At 45.5% G+C, this 18,349-nt stretch overlaps 1 protein-coding gene across 17 annotated transcripts in view; it reads right to left on the reverse strand.

Moving 5' to 3' along the window:
• Window positions 1-6: 6 nt before the first annotated feature.
• The window catches only part of LOC311587252 (olfactory receptor 1f45-like), an 80,195-nt gene continuing 61,852 nt past the window's right edge, over window positions 7-18,349 (reverse strand). For 5 of the 17 annotated variants that reach the window (XM_084763828.1, XM_084763829.1, XM_084763826.1 and 2 more), the window contains 2 exons: window positions 11,339-15,681; window positions 9,280-10,243 (listed from right to left, as the gene is read on the reverse strand). In XM_084763828.1, the coding sequence (XP_084619954.1) occupies window positions 9,294-10,243; window positions 11,339-11,393 (1,005 nt within the window). In that variant the 5' untranslated portion in view covers window positions 11,394-15,681 and the 3' untranslated portion in view covers window positions 9,280-9,293. The other 12 variants (XR_014775804.1, XR_014775805.1, XM_084763822.1 and 9 more) reach the window with 12 other exon arrangements.

The raw sequence follows: 18,349 nt of genomic DNA on the forward strand, positions 1-18,349 counted from the left end.
AGGCTGTGTCCCTGGAGACTGGGCTTCCATGAGGGAGGGAGGTTTGTCGTCACACCCTGGGCATCCCGAGGGTCGAGTCCTCAGAGGTCCTCATTAGGGATATGCTTTCAGTGCTCACTGTTTGCATGCTGTCTGCTTGGACCAGAGAAATAAAAATGGAAAAATTTAGTTCCCACCTAAGTGCTTGTCCCAAAGTTTTGTATTTTTATTAACATAAGCATTTAAAAGGACAAATTCGCCCTCTAAACAGTGCACATGCACATGTCTGTATATAATTTATTTCCATTATCACTCAATTAAGACTCTCACTTATTCACGGTGATTTTTCTTTTGGCATGTGAAGGGGAAGACATATCTTTGCTTACAGTATGACCCCAGTACAACAAGTGTCTACGGCACAAACAACAAACTGAAAAATGTCTAGAGCTAAAACTTATAATGTATAATACATGTAAGGGTCTTAAATTGACAAGACAAATGTCAGACTTCAACCCCAGCTCCCTATTATTAGCATTTGTGTGTGTGTGTGTGTGTGTGTGTATGTGTGTGTATGTATATTTATCTACATCTGTGTGTGACTGTACATCTGTGCATGTGTGCACATGAGTGTGCCAGAGGCCAGTCTTGTGTGCTGTTTTTCAGCTGCTTTCTACGCTGTCTTTTTTAAAAAGATTTATTTATTTATTATTTATTATATATTAGTGCTTTATCTGCAGAAGAGGGCATCAGATCACATTATAGATGGTTGTGAGCCACCATGTGGTTTCTGGGAATTGAACTCAGGACCTCTGGAAGAGCAGGCGGTGCTCTAAACCACTGAGCCATCTTTCCAGCTTTTTTTTTTTTCTTTTTTGGTTTTTCAAGACAGTGTTTTTCTGTCTTAGCCTTGGCTGTCCTGGACTCACTTTGTAGACCAGGCTAGCCTCGAATTCACAGTGATCCACTGGCCTCTGCCTCCTGAGTGCTGGGATTGCAGGTGTTGCCACATGACCTGGGTTTTTCATGTGCTTTCTAGGGCTTGAACTCAGATTTACATGCTTGCAAGGCAAGCTCGTTAGCAACTAAGCTTTTATCCCAGCTCCTATTTTTTATTTTGGTTAATATAGAATTCAGTATTACCAGGGAAACTAGAGGTAAAACCCACTGATTTATTTATTGATGTTGTTTCTGCTTCCTCTAACGGTTATTTAGTGTTCTAAGACAGTTTTTTAAAGTTATCAGTCTGCAGTTACTTGTGCGCTGTTCAAATAGGAGGTATAGTTGTCACACAAACAAAGGAAACTGGACTGGCTTCTGCAGGAGAGGGACAAAATGGAGAGAGCATTTTCTGCACATTTAGGAATTTTTTTTTTTTTTTAGCCTTTTAAATAGTAACACCCATCCTTCTAGAATTCATACATTTCCCTCACCTTTCTTATCTGTGCTACCAAGGGAACTATTAGGTTTATTAGCTGTATTTCATAGTGTTTAAGTATAAAAGTAAATGTCAAACATAGCTACAATGCATTGCACATGGCGGTAACGGTACTGACAGTTTCTCATGAAGGCCACGTTTTCAGAAAAACACATCTGAACCCCAACTCCAGATTCAGAGAAGAAAATCTGGCAGATGGTCAATGCTTCTTTCCCTGTTGCTGTGATGAAATGCTTGGAGAAAGGCAGCCTAGAAGAGACAGGGTTTAGGATTTTTTTTTTCTGACTTACAGCTTGTCTTAGCTACTGTTCTACAGCTCTGAAGAAACACCATGACCAACTCAACTTATAAAATAAACCATTTAACTGGGAGCTTGCTTCCAGATTCAGAGGGTGAGTCCCGGTCCACCATGGCAGGAAGCACATTGGTAGGCAGGCATGGTGCTGGAGCCGTAACTGAGCACTTTTATCTGATCCACAAGCCAGAGGCAGAGAGAGAGAGAAAGAGAGAGAGAGAGAGAGAGAGAGAGAGAGAGAGAGAGAGAGAGAGAGAGAGAGAGAGAGAGAGAAACAGACAGACACATGGGGATTGAGGGGAGAGACAGAGACAGAGACAGAGACAGAGACAGAGACAGAGACAGAGACAGAGACAGAGACAGAGAGACTGGGTGTGCCATGGGCCTTTGAAACCTCAGAGCCTACCCTGAGTGTCACACCTCCTCCAACAAGGCCACATCTCCTAATCCTTCCCAAAGAAGCCTATAAACTAGGGGCAAAGCATTGAAATATATGAGCCTATGAGGGGGGGAGCATTCACATTCAAACCACCCCACAGTTCCAGGTTACAGCCCGTCATTGATGGAAAGTCATGGTGGCCGGACTCACGATGGAGAGACACAATGCATCTATAAACAACAGAGAGCAATAAATGCATGAACGCTAGTGCTCAGCTCCCTTTCTCTACTCTCATAAAATCTAAGATCACCTACCTAGGGAATAGTTGGCGCTCATTGTGGGCAGATAGATATTCCTGCCTTGAGACAACCGCCCCCCCCCCCCCAAAAAACCATGCTCACAGGCTAACCTAATCTGGACAATCCCTCATGGAGACCACGCCCCCAGATGACTCTAGATTGTCAAGCAGACAATCAATACTAAGCCTCCCAGTGAATGAGGCCATCATGAAACCATGTGGTGAGGCTCATCTGGTGGGAGCTGTGTCCCGTCCAACTTGCCCAAGTTAGTTCTTTATTATTTATTAGCGGGTCTCAGCCTAATGGAGTCTTTAAAAGGCATTGAGTTCAGTGCCGTTTCCTTCTAGACGACACATCAGGCCCCTATCTGAGGGGTCTTCTCTGGCCTAGCATCTGTTTCACACTGGAGCCCTTGCCATTCCTGACAGCAGAGACACCCTTGACTCCAATCACCTCTCCTCTCACTGGTATAGCTGTCCCTGAGCTTGTGGTCTGGTCCACAGTCACCAGGGCAGCATCTTCACCACACAGGAGGCCCTTCCAGCCTGAGGGTCTCAGAAACACACCACGCAGGACTCACGTTCCTCTACGCAGATGCACCTTTCTTTACACGGTCTGCCAAGTGTACACAGTTCACAAACCTTCTCACGTGCGCCCCCTACAGACCCAGGAGGACAAGTACACCCCCCAGTGATTCTAGATGTCGATGGGTCACATGCCTGCACTATGAGCCTGGTGAAGGCCAAGAGGAAGAGTTGTCTGCCTGTGTCCTCAGTGGGGTACACTCCAGCATCCTCGGGTGAACACAAGGCAAGATGCATTTCTAAAATATTGGGGGGGGGCATGGAACTTCATGCCAGAACACTCAGTAGGTGACAGGATCCCTTTTCAAATCACATTTCTTCTTAGACACCTACTGAAAGACAGGTTCATACTATCTTCTCTACCATCAATTGCAGTTGAAGCAGCTGGCAGGAGGGACATTCATTGAGACTCCTTCATGGCTCACATTGTCACTGCGTATTCCTAAACTTACCCTTCACAGACATTGGCGCCTCTGATCTTACCAGATTTCACTCTCTTCCAAATGAATTGTTCATCCATTCTCCAGTCACATCTTGAGTAACTTCCAGTGGTCCTTGATGCTGACCCCCTGAGGCACCTATGGTGATGGTCTCGTGGAGTTGCCATCCATGGGTGATACCTCTGAGAGAAGTGTCAACATCAGATGCAAGAGGCAGGATTAATCAGCCAGGTTTATAGCAACCATCTATATCCTGGGACTACATAGAGAACCAAACTAGTTTAGGTGTCTATGTATGTCAGACTTCTTTATAGAGCATCCATCAGTTTGTGTGAGGTCCCAGGATCTTTGGAAAACCTAGAGCTCTGTGACATTCCTTTTGTATGTCACTCTTGTTTACAAGTTAGAGACAAGGAAGAAGTGCACAGAAGTAGATGGTAATGATCATGCTGTGGTTTAAATGTAAAGAAATGGCCTCTACAAGTTCTTGAACATCGGTCCCCAGTTAGTTGTGATGTTTGGGAAGGCTATGGAACCTTCGGGGGCTGCAGCCTTGCTGGAGAAAGTGCATCACAGGGGTCCGGCCTTGAGAGTTTATAGCCTCAGCCCATTTCCTGTTCTTCTTCTTCTTCTTTTTTTTTAACTGCTTCCTAGGTGTGGATGAAAATGTGATCAGCCAACTTCCTGTTCCTGCTGCTATTCCACACCTTCTTTGCCATTACAGACACTCGCTCTGGAACTGTAAGCCAAAATAAACTGTTTCTTCTTTAAGTTGCTTTTGATCATGGTATTTTATTACAGCAACAACAACAAAAAAGTTAGCAAAGATCTCATCTCTTAGCACAAGGAGTTTCTAATTTCTTTTTTTTTTAAGATTTATTTTATTATTATGTATACAGTGCCCTGTGCCTGCATGTACACCTGCAGGCCAGAAGACGGCATCAGATCACATTACAGATGGTTGTGAGCCACCATGTGGTTGCTGGGAATTGAACTCAGGACCTCTGGAGGAGCAGTCAGTGCCCTTAACCTCTGAGCCATCTCTCCTGTCCTTCTAATTCCTTTTCTTGTTTCCTTTGTGGGTTAGGATGGGAAGGCATCATCAGGGGTGCTCAAGTTCAACATAATAATTCAAATAAACCTGTGTCTGTTGCTCCTGCTCCTGCCTTTGTTGTAGTCCCTGGATACAAAGATTTTGTTGGAAGTATTGCACTGACACGCATTTTCAGAAACAATAGGAGTGTCATTTCATAGGTGGGGGACTGAGAACAAGCCCCTCACCTCCATGTGGTATGTGATGAGAAACCGTCCTCAGAACTCTAGCATCTCTTGTGGGTTCATTTGGGATCTCTAGAAATGCTACTGAAAACTACCATGAATAATTCAGAAGTGTGTTGTTTGGTTTCTAATATTTGGGATAACTTTTAAAATATGTTATTGGTATTTCTTCTTGGTTAATTTTTGGTTTGGTCAAAGATCATAATATATGAGCTTCTCTCTCTCTCTCTCTCTCTCTCTCTCTCTCTCTCTCTCTCTCTCTCTCTCTCTCTCTCTCTCTCTCTGTGTGTGTGTGTGTGTGTTGTGTGTGCCCCTATATGTGCACATGTGGAAGCCAGAGTAAGATGTCTAGTGCCTTCCTCTATCAATCTCCATTTTATTGTCTAGAGACAAGGTCTTTTATTAAGCAAACTCTTGGGACTCACCTGCCACCATCTCACTATGCCGGGGTTATAGGGATACATGGCCATATTTGGTTTTTGTTTTGTTTTGCTTTTTGCTTTTTGAAACAGGGTTTCCTTGTGTAGCCTTGGCTGTTCTGCACTTGCTTTGTAGATCAGGCTGGCCTCAAACTCGCAAAGATCTGCCTGTCTCTGCCTCCCCTAGTGCTGGGATTACAGGCGTGCGCCGCTACACCCAGCTTATATTTGGCTTTTCATGTGGGCGCTAGGGGTGTGAAGACTCCAGCTCAGGCCCTCAAGCCTGCAGAGCAAGTGCTCTTGCCCACTGAATCATCTGCCTAGCCCTGAGCCTCATAATGTCAAGTGATCTGTGTCCACTTGAAAGTACAATATAGTCTAATGTCGAGTGGTATCAAACTGGTTAATAATGGGCTTAGTCTTTTTCCACCCTTGATGACTTTCTAATTTATGTGTAGAATTTCTGAGAGAATTTTATTTCTGATAATTTTTATTGTATTTATTTATTTATTAAAGCGTGCTAAACTTTAATTTTGAGTGTACATATATTTTTAGATTGTCCTATCTTCCTTGTGAACAGAGACTTCCTTTTTATCCTAGGAAACACTTTCTCAAAGTATATTTTTGTCCTATATTAACATAACCATGTATTTTTTTTTTTGCAAATTTGTTGTTTGTATGTCATATATGTTTACATCTTTTTTTAAAGATTTATTTATTTATTATGTATACAGTGTTCTGCCAGCACGTACACCTGCACACCTGAAGAGGGCACCAGATCTCATTATAGATGGTTGTGAGCCACCCTGTGGTTGCTGGGAATTGAACTCAGGACCTTTGGAAGAGCATGCAGTGCTCTTAACCTCTGAGCCATCTCTCCAGCCCATATGTTTACATCTTTAACTTCCAATCACTCAAATATTTCCATTAGATACTTTACTCAGTTTTTAAAGTTCCTTTCAAGGCAATAGTGAATCTCTTATAATTACTCTATATCCTCTCCATTTTAGGAGCCCCTTATAAATTACATACATATTCAAATGAATCATATTTTACCCACTAGGCAGTGAACTTCTACCTTTTTTTTTAAGACAGGGTTTCTATGTAGTCCTACCTGTCCTGAACTCACTTTGTAGACCAGGCTGGCCTCTAACTCATAGAGATCCACCTGCCTCTGCCTCCCGAGTGCCACTATACCAGGCTGTGAACTTCTACCTTTTAATCTAAGAATTTAATCCACTTACATTGAGTGTGGTTACTGACCAAAAATCATTTACTTGTGTTATTATGCCTTTCTTTTATAATATTTTCATCATGTCTCTCATCAGTGTCATATTTTTAGAAGTTAGTTGTTAGTATGTCAGTTTGACTCTCTTATTCTTTTTTGCTCTATTTATTTTTATGTTATTTTCTTACCAGCCATCGTGAAATTATAACAACTGACTTTTAATAAGGCTAACTTAAAATTTACTAGAATATACTTCTTATTAATTATCTATTTCCTCGAGTCATGGTGGCCCACATCTTTAAATCTAGCACTTGGGAGGCAGAGGCAGGGAGATTTCTGGCCTACATAGCGAGACCCTGTCTCAAAAACAAATCTATGTCTGAGAACTATGTTGTGCTAGTGGTATCAGGCTAATGCTCTAAGCTTGTGGGTGTCATTGATATTTCTGCTTGATCTAGAGAGAATCTGTCCACTTGTCAGTTTTCCTGACTCATGTATTGATTGGTGATACTCAGGCCTCTTCTGTGTGTAACATCCGTGTCTATGCATGTGTGTGTGTGTGTGTGTGTGTGTGTGTGTGTGTGTGTGTGTGTGTGTGTATGTGCATGGAAGCGTTAATTATGTGTAGATCTCCAAGGAGTTGTTTCACTGTCTCTGTAGTTAACTAGTGCACAGACAAAACCCTGCCTACAAATAGAGGGAACCATAGAGAAACACTGCTATCCCGAACCTCCTAATGAACGCCACTGGGGGAGGCAGGTCTCTGCAGCCTATGTGGGAGACAAGCACACTACAGCATCACCCCAGGGATCCACCTGGCCAACCAAAGCATTGAGCCCCAGATTTTGATAGAACAACATCCCCATGGACCTCTGGGACACCACCAGCGCCCCTTGGAGTGTGCACTGCTATCCCTACAAGCACATTAGGGCTGAACAATGGAGGCAGGCGGGCAGTTCATACCTGCCTCCCCCTACCAAGGAGCTATGGCCATTTCTTGTGAAGTGATGCTGGGTTTGATGTTGAGCAGGAGATGGAGCTCCTAGTCAGTTAGTGTGGTTGGATTTCTGCTTTACCTTTTGCCTGAGGCAGGAGACCAACCCTCAGAGATTTCCAACCCACCATTTTAAACCTGGATCTAAATCTAAACTTTTCTATTCAAATAAATTGGACTTTTTTGCATATTCACTGATTGATTACAACAGTATGAGACATATATACATATATATAGACTAGATTATAAATGTCCATTTCCATGAAAATTAGATATACATATATATGCAGACTAGATTATAAATGTCTATTTCCATGAAAATTTAGTACCAATCTTTATGTTCCTGACAGACCTTTTTGCTTGTTTTTTTTAACAGCCTCTTTCCTTCCCAGTCCTGGAGATAAACATCAAAGCCTCATAGCTCAGGCTGGCACTGAACCTGCATCTTCCTGCTCTGTGTCCTATGTGTTGGGGTCAGGTGTACGGGCCACCACCCCTGGATCTCCCCATGCTTTGTGTTGTATGAATTACAGAGGGGCATGTGAGGGCTAAACCTTGACCTTGACACTCACGAGCTGGTGTTGAACTTGTTTCCTGGCAGCTCTGTGTGGCTCCTGTCTGCAAATGGTGAATTATTTCTGCATGGAACTGTCTGGTAGGGAGAAGGGAGGGGTGCATCCTAGGAATCCCGGAAACAGAAAAGAAGGCCCCTCAGAGTGGCAGCTGTTGATAAGTGGGTCTAGAAGAGCCCACGTGCAAGTGCCTTGGTCACACCTCCACGCTGCTGGGCTACACTGGGTGAACTGCACAAAGTCTGGAAGCGGTGATCACAGCAACTGCACATTAAAGTCACACTCGGTGCCTGGCTCACTGCACAGGGACATTTAAAATGTACTTGTTTCTTGAGTAACTACGGAGGCAATTAAAAGTAGGAACCACACACATTCTCCTTCATAGACATTCAATTGCCTGCCTCGGAAGCTGCTCGTGGACCCAGGGGCTCGTCCTGGGACGTGTTCTTGGCCCTCTGCCGCCATGGCTAGCTTAGGATCAGAAACAGAGACAGAATCGGTGCCTACCAGCAGACCGTTCAACAGCTGAGAATCCTGCACAAATAATCACCACATATTCTTTCACCCTTGGCTCCTGCCAGGAACAAAATAGGACACTGTCGTCTGTGTCCTCCATGCCTCCCAGCATTTGTTAGTTTGCTTTTCTATTTCAATACGGTCTTGGATGCTTCTAAGGATCATGAGTGATTCTATAGACTGGGACAGCTCAATGTCTTTGAGATTCAATTTCCTTGAGCTGGAGACAAGAATATGTGTAATGCTATATCACAGTGGTGTAAAGATAAACCAGGTGTGGTAGCACACACCTGAAGTCCCAGTACTTAGGAGGCAGAGGCAAGTGGATCTTTATGTGTCCAAGCCCAGCCTTGTCTGCATAGTGAGTTCCAGAGAAGCCAGGTTTACATAGTGAGACCTTGTCTCAAAAGAAACAAGTTCGATGCAGAGATAGTCTTTAACATATTACAATCATTTGATAAGTATCATCATATATTTTATCCAACACTATGTAGGAAAGGTCACCTTGCAAAACCTCATTATTATTGCACGTGACCCTCAGATGGTATATGCAGCCTCAGTTCACGTGCCTGCTAGTGTCTTCTCGTGCTGCTGGACACAGCCATGGGAAACAGTGAGGGGTTGCAGGAGGTCAGCAAACGCACCCTCCTAAGCCCATCTTGTGTTTATTTCTAAAATAAGGGCCTTAGGATTTGTTCTCTGTATAGGCAAGAGATTCAAGATTTTATAGTTATGAGCATTCATCAGTGAGGTATTTAAAGACAATAACACAAGCATAAAGCACTAGTAAGAAACACAATAATGAAGATTATACTTGATTATACTTACCTCAGTCTCAGTGGCTTCATTTTCAGCCTTCTCTGTTCTAGACTTTTCTATCTGTAGAATCTTGACAACACGGGTCTCCTAAACATGAGTTTCCTTAGGGCCCCTTTGACATCGTGATTCCTCAGGCTGTAGATGAAGGGATTGACCATGGGTGTCACCACTGTGAAAAAGGCAGTGGCCACCGTGTCCTGTACTGAATATGTAGCTGAAGGATGCATATAGACCCCCAGGATCGCCCCATAGAAGAGGCAGACCACGGTGAGGTGAGACCCACACGTGGACAGGGCTTTCCTTATTCTCCGAATAGATGGAAACTTCAGTACATTGGAGAGGATGTAGGCATAGGAAACAGTGATACATGTGAATGGTGTGACAGAGGTCAGCCCACCCACAGTGAAGGCTGTGATGTCATTGACAAAGGTGTCAGAACAAGAGAGCTTCAGGATAGGGTAGGGGTCACAGAAGAAGTGGTGCACTGCATTATGGGAGCAGAACGTGAGTCGAACCATGAGGAGAGTGTGCAAGAGAGCATGCAGGTTTGTGATGACCCATGATATGGCCACCAGGAGGACACAGAGCCTGGGCCTCATCATCATGGTGTAGTGGAGAGGGTGACAGATGGCCACATAGCGGTCATAGGCCATGACACTCAGGAGGAAGCCGTCCATGTTGATGAATGTGATGAAGAAATAGATCTGGATCATACACTCCGTGTAAGAGATGGACTTGCTCCCCAGCACGTGATTCACCAGCGCCTTGGGGATGGTGACTGAGGAAAAGCAGATGTCGACCCCAGAGAGGTTGGCCAGGAAGAAGTACATAGGCGTGTGGAGATGAGGGTCACAGCTGATGGCCAGGATGATGAGAAGGTTCCCAGAGATGGTGACCATGTACATCCCCAGGAACACTGCAAAGACGACCTCTTCTTGCTCTGACTGCCCAGCAAGTCCCAGGAGGAGGAATTCTGTGGCTGTCGTCTGGTTCTCTCTAGCCACATCTGTGGGTCAAACAGTTCCATTGCAGGGTAAGATTGGATGTCAACTCTTAAACAAAAACATCATGCAGTTTGGAAGAGCTTAATCATTGGCTGAGAATTTACTAAGCTGAGTGGTCTGAGTAATTCTACAGAAGAGCCTAGTGAACTCTGCTATGCTTTGATTACAGTGACTGTGTTCTTGTTCACTCTTGTTCGAATATATAGGTTCTTTCCTATGCAAAATTTTCCTTGCTCTAATAATTGTGGCATCACATCCCACTTTATAGGTGAAACGACTGAAGCTTGAGGCAATGAGGTGATTTATCCAAATTCACAGAGCCAATAGAAGTCACTGTTTAGATTGGCAGATCCTGACCCAGGGTGACCTGCACAAGCTGATGCACAAACAATGACATTGCAAGGAGAGAACCTTGGCCCCCTGTTCAGATGTTGTGGATGGACAGCTCGTTCCCCACATGGAGAAGGGGAGGGAAGGGAGAGGGGGAGGCCTCTGACGTGAACTCTGGTGCCTGGGATTTGATCACTGCCCCTTGGTGGAGAGGCCCTGTGGGAGCATAGAAAAAGGGGATGCAGGCTACCCAGATGAGACCTGATAGGCTGTGGCCAACCAGCGGGGGTAGGGGGCCAGAGGGAAAGAACCCCAACAGTCAGGGGAGGGGACAGGGCCAAAAAAAAAGGGGGGAGGGAGGGAGAATGGGAACAGGAAGAGAAGAGCAAGGGGATTACACTCGAGATGTAATATAAAGAAATTTTAATAAAAATGTATTTTTAAAAAGAACAGCTTAACTGTTTGGATGGTAGTGGTAGTTAAAATAAACAATTTAAATCTTTAATCACAGTACAATAAAAGTGCTTGGATTTTTTTTTTTTAAAGACTGCTTTAAAACAGTGGAAGAGTTGCTGCTGTCGTCTCTCTTTATGCTACACTTTAAATAGCTGTCATTTGTTGAAATTTTAGCCAAGAAGTAAATTCTAGATCTCATACACTAGAATCCTGAGGAGTTTATCTGTGGCTTTTCTAATTTTCTCACAAACCGAAATCTTTGCAGAACCAAGAGACAAGGAAAAAAAAAACGGTTTTGTTCAGCATCTTACCTGCCCTTAAGTTGCCATCCCTCTGTGGGGATGCACTGAGTTGTGCAAGGGGCATTCTTCCTCCTTCCTTCGCTCAGAAGGAAGGGCAGATACCTGGAGCAACTGGGGTGTTTTCCTATTGGAAGAAAGATTTTACAGACTGAAAAAGAGCAAATTCACCCAGAGTATCTAAAAATAAACTCCAGGACTGAGAAGCCAACACAGTCAGGGAGGATACATGAAAACTTTGACTGCTGCATCTCTGTAAAGATTCCGGGTGCTTAAACAGGAAGAGAGGGGAGCTGGTCTTTCGGTGACCAAAGTCCTGGGGAAAGGAAAGCAGAAGAGATGGCTGTGTGTGATACAGTCCACCCGCTGGCACAGAGGGTGCACTAGTGAACATTTTGAGAAGACTGACGAGGGCATAGATACCTTAGGGGTAATGACTCAAGCAGTGATGAGAGTCACACCAGGGAAATTCAGCCAAAGTGCTGAGATGGGAAGTGATCTACCCAGGACAAACATTCATCCCTGAGACACGGTGGGGAGTGTTTTTAAAAAGCTGGAAAATGTACCTAGTGGAGTATGGCTAACGTGCCCCTTCTAATTTGAGGGACAAGGGCCAGGGAGAAGGCTCGGTGCCTGCCATCAAGGCCGACGACCTGAGTTCAATCAGAGGACCCACGTGATGGAAGGAGAGAGCCAGCTCACTCCTACGTGTTGTTCTGTGACCTCCACATGTGTACCTTGTCACGTGCGCACTTACTCTCACATACAAACAAACATTCTAAGGATTTTTTTTAAAGGAATTTGAGGGATAAGGGAGTGATGTGTGACCACAAGACTCATGGGAACATACTTGTCCTGTGTACTTTAGCATCTGGTCTTCTGGACAGATCCCATGGTGGGGTCAGAGATACAGAAAGGTAGTAGGATTTCAGGAGAGGATTCTTATGTTGGAAACATCATGTGGGACTGCCACTAGGCTGGCTGGTCTTGTTACAGTGCCTCTGTGAAGCAATGATTGGCTGTGGGAGGCTGAGTTGTGGAAAATGACAATATATTGTCATTTCATGGCTTAAACTCCTCCCAAGCCAGTCACACACTACAGCACACCATGTACCTAGGTCCTTTTAATGATTGGATGTTATTTGGGCACCCCCTGCAATAGAATTCTGCACCACCACCCCACGGCCTCCTCACCAGGCGATGATGCTTCTCTTATTCCGTTTAATGGTGATTTTCAGTTTTGGTGACTTCAACACGTTGACTCTGCTCTTGTCCGTTATCTCCCGTGAGCTGAGCTAGTGTGTACCTATCTGAGACACCTGGCACATCTGCACCACTGTTTGGGATCCGGGTCATGAAGTTAAGGCTGCTTAATCTCTGGGCTCAGGTCTGGGCCAAGACCCTTCTGTGGGGCTGGGCAGGATGTCTAAGTGGCCTGACTCTGAGACCACTCAGAGTCTCTATAATTGACACTAAAGAGAATAAAGGAGAACAAACAATGGGCACAGCCAAGGACATGAGAGATGAAATAAGGCTGCCGTGTGTGCCAGAGATACCCCAGGGTATAGAGAAGTACGGCTCTTGTCCCTGAGCATGTAGCCAAGCTTGCTGGCAGCTGTGCGCTCTGTCTAGCACTTTGCACTTTTCTGTTCCCACCCTGTATGTGCCTTGGCTGTACTCCCAGCAGGCAGTGCACCTCGACAGAAAAGAGTTTGCATGTATGAAGGAGAACAGACCTTTTTCTCCCCTTTGAGACTGGTCCCATGCAGAGGAACTGGGCAGGTCTGTCTTAATTTTTCTCGATATCATGTCATATGCTTGAGTCCATGTGAATTAGTCCACTGTTGGGGGTGAAGGTGTCCTCCCTCACTGCGCCCCCGACCCTCTTACCTGCCAGGGGTGAAGGTGTCCTCCCTCACTGCACCCCCAGGACTCTCACCTGCCTTCCTCTGCTGCTGTCAGGGCCTTCACAGAGTCCCCATCTCTGCTGCCTCTGTGCTTGACCCTGGAGGAAGCAAAGTCAAAGAAAACTGAAGTGCCTCTCCTTACTGGAGAAACATGTGGGCTCCCTCTGGTCAAGCTTGGATGGTTGGAAACTAATAAGCAGAGTCTCCATCCCTTGAGACCTAGCTTTTCATGAAGATGGCTGCCAAGTCAGGGCGCCCCCTTGGGCTGAGTCCTCAGAAGTCCTCATTAGGGGCTTGTGCTAAGAGCGCATTGTCTCTATCCTTCCTGGACTCGGGAAATGGGCCTGCAGAGGCTCTTCCTGTTCTCTGCCTTGAGGGCTTTTAATTGTTTTGCTTTATTAATGTTTAGTTTTGGTGACATAATGGCTTTCATCTGAGTTTTCATATATGTACATATATGTGTATAGGTATATGCTTGTGTGTGTGTGTGTGTGTGTGTGTGTGTGTGTGTGTGTGTGATAGAATATGTATCACTGCACTTTGCTCATGTCCACCTCCCTAATCATCCTCCATGTCTTTGTATTACTTCCTTGATGATTTCCTCTTCTTCAAATGGTCTTCATCTACTTTCAGGACGTGCGCGCGTGTGCGTGCGTGCGTGTGTGCGTGTGTATGTGTGGGTGGGTAAGTAAGAATAACTCTCCTGGGCCTCAGTCTCATTTAGATAAATGACATATATATATATAATTGATAGATAGATAGATAGATAGATAGATAGATAGATAGATAGATAGATGATAAATACAGATAAAAGTATATGGTTCTATGATTATCAATGACATCACAGCTTGATCACCATGGGTGGGCTGACCTCTATCATGTCATTCACATGTAGCAAGCATTGTTTCATACACCTGTATCCTCTCCAACGTATTAAAATTCCCATCCATTCAGGGAATAAGAAAATCCCTGTCAAGCAGGCTATCCACATGACACCTGATAGGCTGTGGTCATATGGTGGGGGAGGAGGTCCCCTTCCGTCAGAGGTCTAGGGGAGGGGAATGGGGTGGAAGAGGGAGGGAGGGTGGGAATGGGAAAATACAAGTGAGGGGATAACAATTGGGATGTAAGCTGAATAAACTATAATAAATTAAAATGTTTAAAAATAAAGAAAGAAAACCCCTCTCGACGTATACGTCCTGCCTCACTATGGTTGCCTTCTCCTGTTTGTGGTCTTCCTATTCAAAGACACAGTGGCCACTGTCATCTTAACAATCCCTAGGATTCCTGACACGAAACAAACCATAAGAAAACTAATTATTAGAACCCATGAGGGGAGTCACCCTTTGTATTCCAGCCACAGCAAGGGCGTGACACCCCCCAGAAATCTGTAAGCAGCCATAAAGGAGGGACAGCTTCCCCCAGTAGCTCGGGAGGATTGACAGCTGGGCTCCCTGCCTGCTTCCTTGCTTTACCTTCTCAGAAAAAAAGGTGCTGTTGATGACGGAAACAGAGGAGGTCCAAGGCTCCTCCTGGCCTTGGTGTCAGGTGGCCATAGTGTACCGAGTTCTTCTTACTCTGGATAGTCTCTGACTTTCTGTTGTCCCCTGAGGCTTTCTCCTAGGGAGTGGGAGCTGCACCCAGCCCTCGGCATGATGACATTTGGTTTATGTCACTTAAATATGTTGGTGGCTGCTTCCATGTACCAAACAAGAAACTGTGTCTGGCACAGCTGCCCTCAGGGAGCGTTCGTGTCCTTGAGCATTAAGACTGCTTCTCTCAAGCTGGGTGGCGGTGGCGCACACCTTTAATCCCAGCACTCGGGAGGCAGAGGCAGGTGGATCACTGTGAGTCCGAGGTCAGCCTGGTCTACAAAGCGAGTCCAGGACAGCCAAGGCTACACAGAGAGACCCTGTCTCGAAAAACTAAAAACTCAGCATGGCATCTAAGTAGCCTCGCTTAAGATACATTGCTGTACAGTCATAGAGAACAGTGGGTAGACATGCGGTAGGGATAAGAGCAGGCTTGGGAGTCTAGACACCTGGCAGATTGCCTGCCTTTTGGGGTGAGGAAGGGTGGCTCTTGGATCTGAGCTTCCGGCCAAGCATTTCAGAACCCCACACGCGCTCTCTAACCCTTCCCAGTGCTTCCTTTTCCTTTCTGTCTTGGAAGTGAGCTTGTACCAATCTGCAGCGAAGCATGGAAGGCCGGTGCACAGCATGCTAACAGACATCCCCCTGCCCCACCCCCCACCCCGCCCTTGAACTTGATTAGATGCAGGGGGACTGGGTGAACGGGTCTCCCACTATTATCCATGTGCTTGTGTGAGCGTGTATGCTGCCGACAGACACGGTGGCCTCTTACCTTCCCCAGGCCCTCTCACTGCTGCTGTCCAATGTCTTCATAGACCCCTCGTTTCTGCCATTTCTGCTGACTCTCTGCTTAAGCCTGGATTATGAAAATTCACAGCTGAGCCTGAGAACTGAGGCGCCTTTTTCTTACCAGAGGAACACTCTCGTAAGACACTGGGGCTTTCCCGGGTCAGTCAGAAGAGTGGGAGCCAATAAATAGACCCCACCCTCCCTGGGCCCTGGGAGTTCCTTGATGGATGGAGCGGTGTGATTCAGGTTGCCAACGTTGAGGGCTACCAGGGCTGACGGACTGACTCCCCCATAGCTCCTCACTAGAGGTCCACTTGCACCCTGGACACGGAGTACCTCAGGGTGAAAAGAACAGTTCGGTGTTCAGACTGGCTACTTGGGCCTGGTCATGCAACTTTGTTTTTTTCTGAGTTTGTTTTTCCATCTAAGAAAGAAGAAGATGCAGGAAGCGAACAAAGTCCAATTTCAGGGTATCAGAACTTTTTGTCTTTTACAGTTTGGGGCAGGATCTCACATAGTCTAGGCTGTTCTCAGACTCACTCCATAGAGAGCCAAGGGTGACCTAGAGCTGCTGATTACCCTGCCCCCCCTCCCCATTCTCCAGGACTGGGATTATAGGGGTGAGCACCACACCTGGTTTTTACGGTGCTGGGATTGGAACCCAGGACTTCATGGATACAAGGCAAGAGCCCTTCCAGCTGAGCCGTGTTCTCAGCCCTGTGTGTTTTTATCATTTCATACATCTATGATTTCATAATATACCCAGTATTTGTTTAGTTTTATCAGGTACACATTTACGAAACCAGTCAACGGCACATGAATATCCACTTTCCAGAGTGTATCCTTTGGGTTAAGTTCTTGGAGGGTGCAGTCATGGTGTCATACAGTAGCCATACTGAAATTAAGGAAAGTGTCTCCGACTCGGAGCTAAGTTGGTTTTGGTCTTCTCTGCGAGATTCAAAGCGGCTCCTGGCAAAGGTTGGGGGGGGGGTCCCTGATGAAGAAGCAGTCTTCTTGCTGGCAGGTGGAACCCTAGTTTGGCCTCTGCTGCTCTGGTGACAGTCAGCTCCTTTTCACAGTAGGGGAAGCCTGCCTTCTAGATGCCTGTCCCTAGGTCCTCCCTGCCAGGCCCCGCTCCTCTCAGAAACCTCTTTCTGCCAGAAATCCAGCTGCTGAGCATTAAGCAAGGCCTGTGATATGTGGCCGGCTCTGCTCAGTCTGCCATGGCAAGCTCCCATCAGACACTGCTCCTGTTCTGAGTCCTGGGGGGGCCCATATCACACACACACAGTGTACTTGGTGCCCTGCCCCGTGTCCTTTATAAAACTGATGAAACTGAACATCAAGGACGTCACAGCGGCTTTGCTCTGTACACTCTGGTAATTGCCTTGACTTTCTTCTGAATAGCCCTTAAACCTTCGGGATTAAGGTTCGGTTTACTAATTTATACTAAGAAAGTAGTGACTGGAAATAGAGAGTGGATTCTGTGTCTTAATCTCTGTAACAGTTTCACCTATCCCTGACTCAGAAAACCAGAAGCTTCTAGAGGAGAAGTGGAGAAGGTTTTTGTACTTCATTCTGGGTTTTCCAAGGAAACAGGAAAGGCTGAGTTAGTAATTCCCTGGTACATACTTTTTTAAAATTACAAAACGTATTTCTGAGGTTTGTTTTATTTTAATCTTTCTGTGTATGGGCGCTTTGGCTGCATGTGTTTCTGTGTGTACCACGTGCATCCCTGGTACCCACAGGGGCCAGAGGAAGGCATCAGATCCCCTGGAACAGGAGTTATAGATGATTGTGAGCTGCCACGTGGGTGTTGGGGATCAAACCTGGTCCTTTGCAAAGGACTTGACTGCTGAGCCATCTATAAAGCGTGTTCTTCTCTTGGAGTTGGCATCTGTGGACTTTTAAAGCCTTCTTTATTGCCTTATGATCTATGTTGGATTCCTTTCTAATTAGAATCTTTATACGACCAAACCATTTTTGAAAGCAATTTTTTTTTTAACTTAACGATATGGAAATGTAGCCTCCCTCTCCACAAAGTATCTAAGAGACGAGGGGAGTGAGGATTCACATTCTCAATCCTGAGACCACTCACTGAAATCCACAAATGTCCTTCCACTAACTAAAGTGGGTAGGGCAGCTCCTGTAGCAGGATTCGAACTAAGGGACAAGGCTCAGTGGGGACTAAGTGCTCTTTGAAGGAGCTAAGCGTCCACTCAGTTCTGCTATGAATCTTGTTAGGTCATGGGTTCCATTGCAGTAGAAAGGTGAGGCCAAGATTTTGACCCTAACAAGCTCCTGTGTGCTGCTGTCCTGAGGATCATATTGTGAGTGTTAAGACCCTGAGGACCGAGATCTGTGAGGTGGCTCAGTGGGCAGGGCACTTGTTGCTGAACCGGAAGGTCTGAAGTTGATCCCTGAAACTCGTATGTTGAAAGGAGAGAACCCGCTCCCCACAAAATGTCCTCTGACCTCTATGCATAAGCTGTGGCATCAGCACGTATAAATAATATAAATAATTACACATATAAATAATAATAACAAGTTAATTGATCTTTTAAAAGGACCTTGATGGTTCTCCTGTTTTGAACAGTCATTATGGTTCTAAGAGATGTGTCTGAGGAGTTACTCTGCCCTTGAGAGTCAGGTTGCCCATAGTGACAGGGAGTTCTGAAGGGTCCATGTGTCATCAGTTAGTGTCTGCCCTTAAAAGATCAAGATGTCCTAAGGAT

The sequence above is a fragment of the Acomys minous genome (genome assembly GCF_964271855.1).
Source record: "Acomys minous genome assembly, chromosome: 16".
Taxonomy (NCBI): Eukaryota; Metazoa; Chordata; class Mammalia; order Rodentia; family Muridae; genus Acomys; species Acomys minous.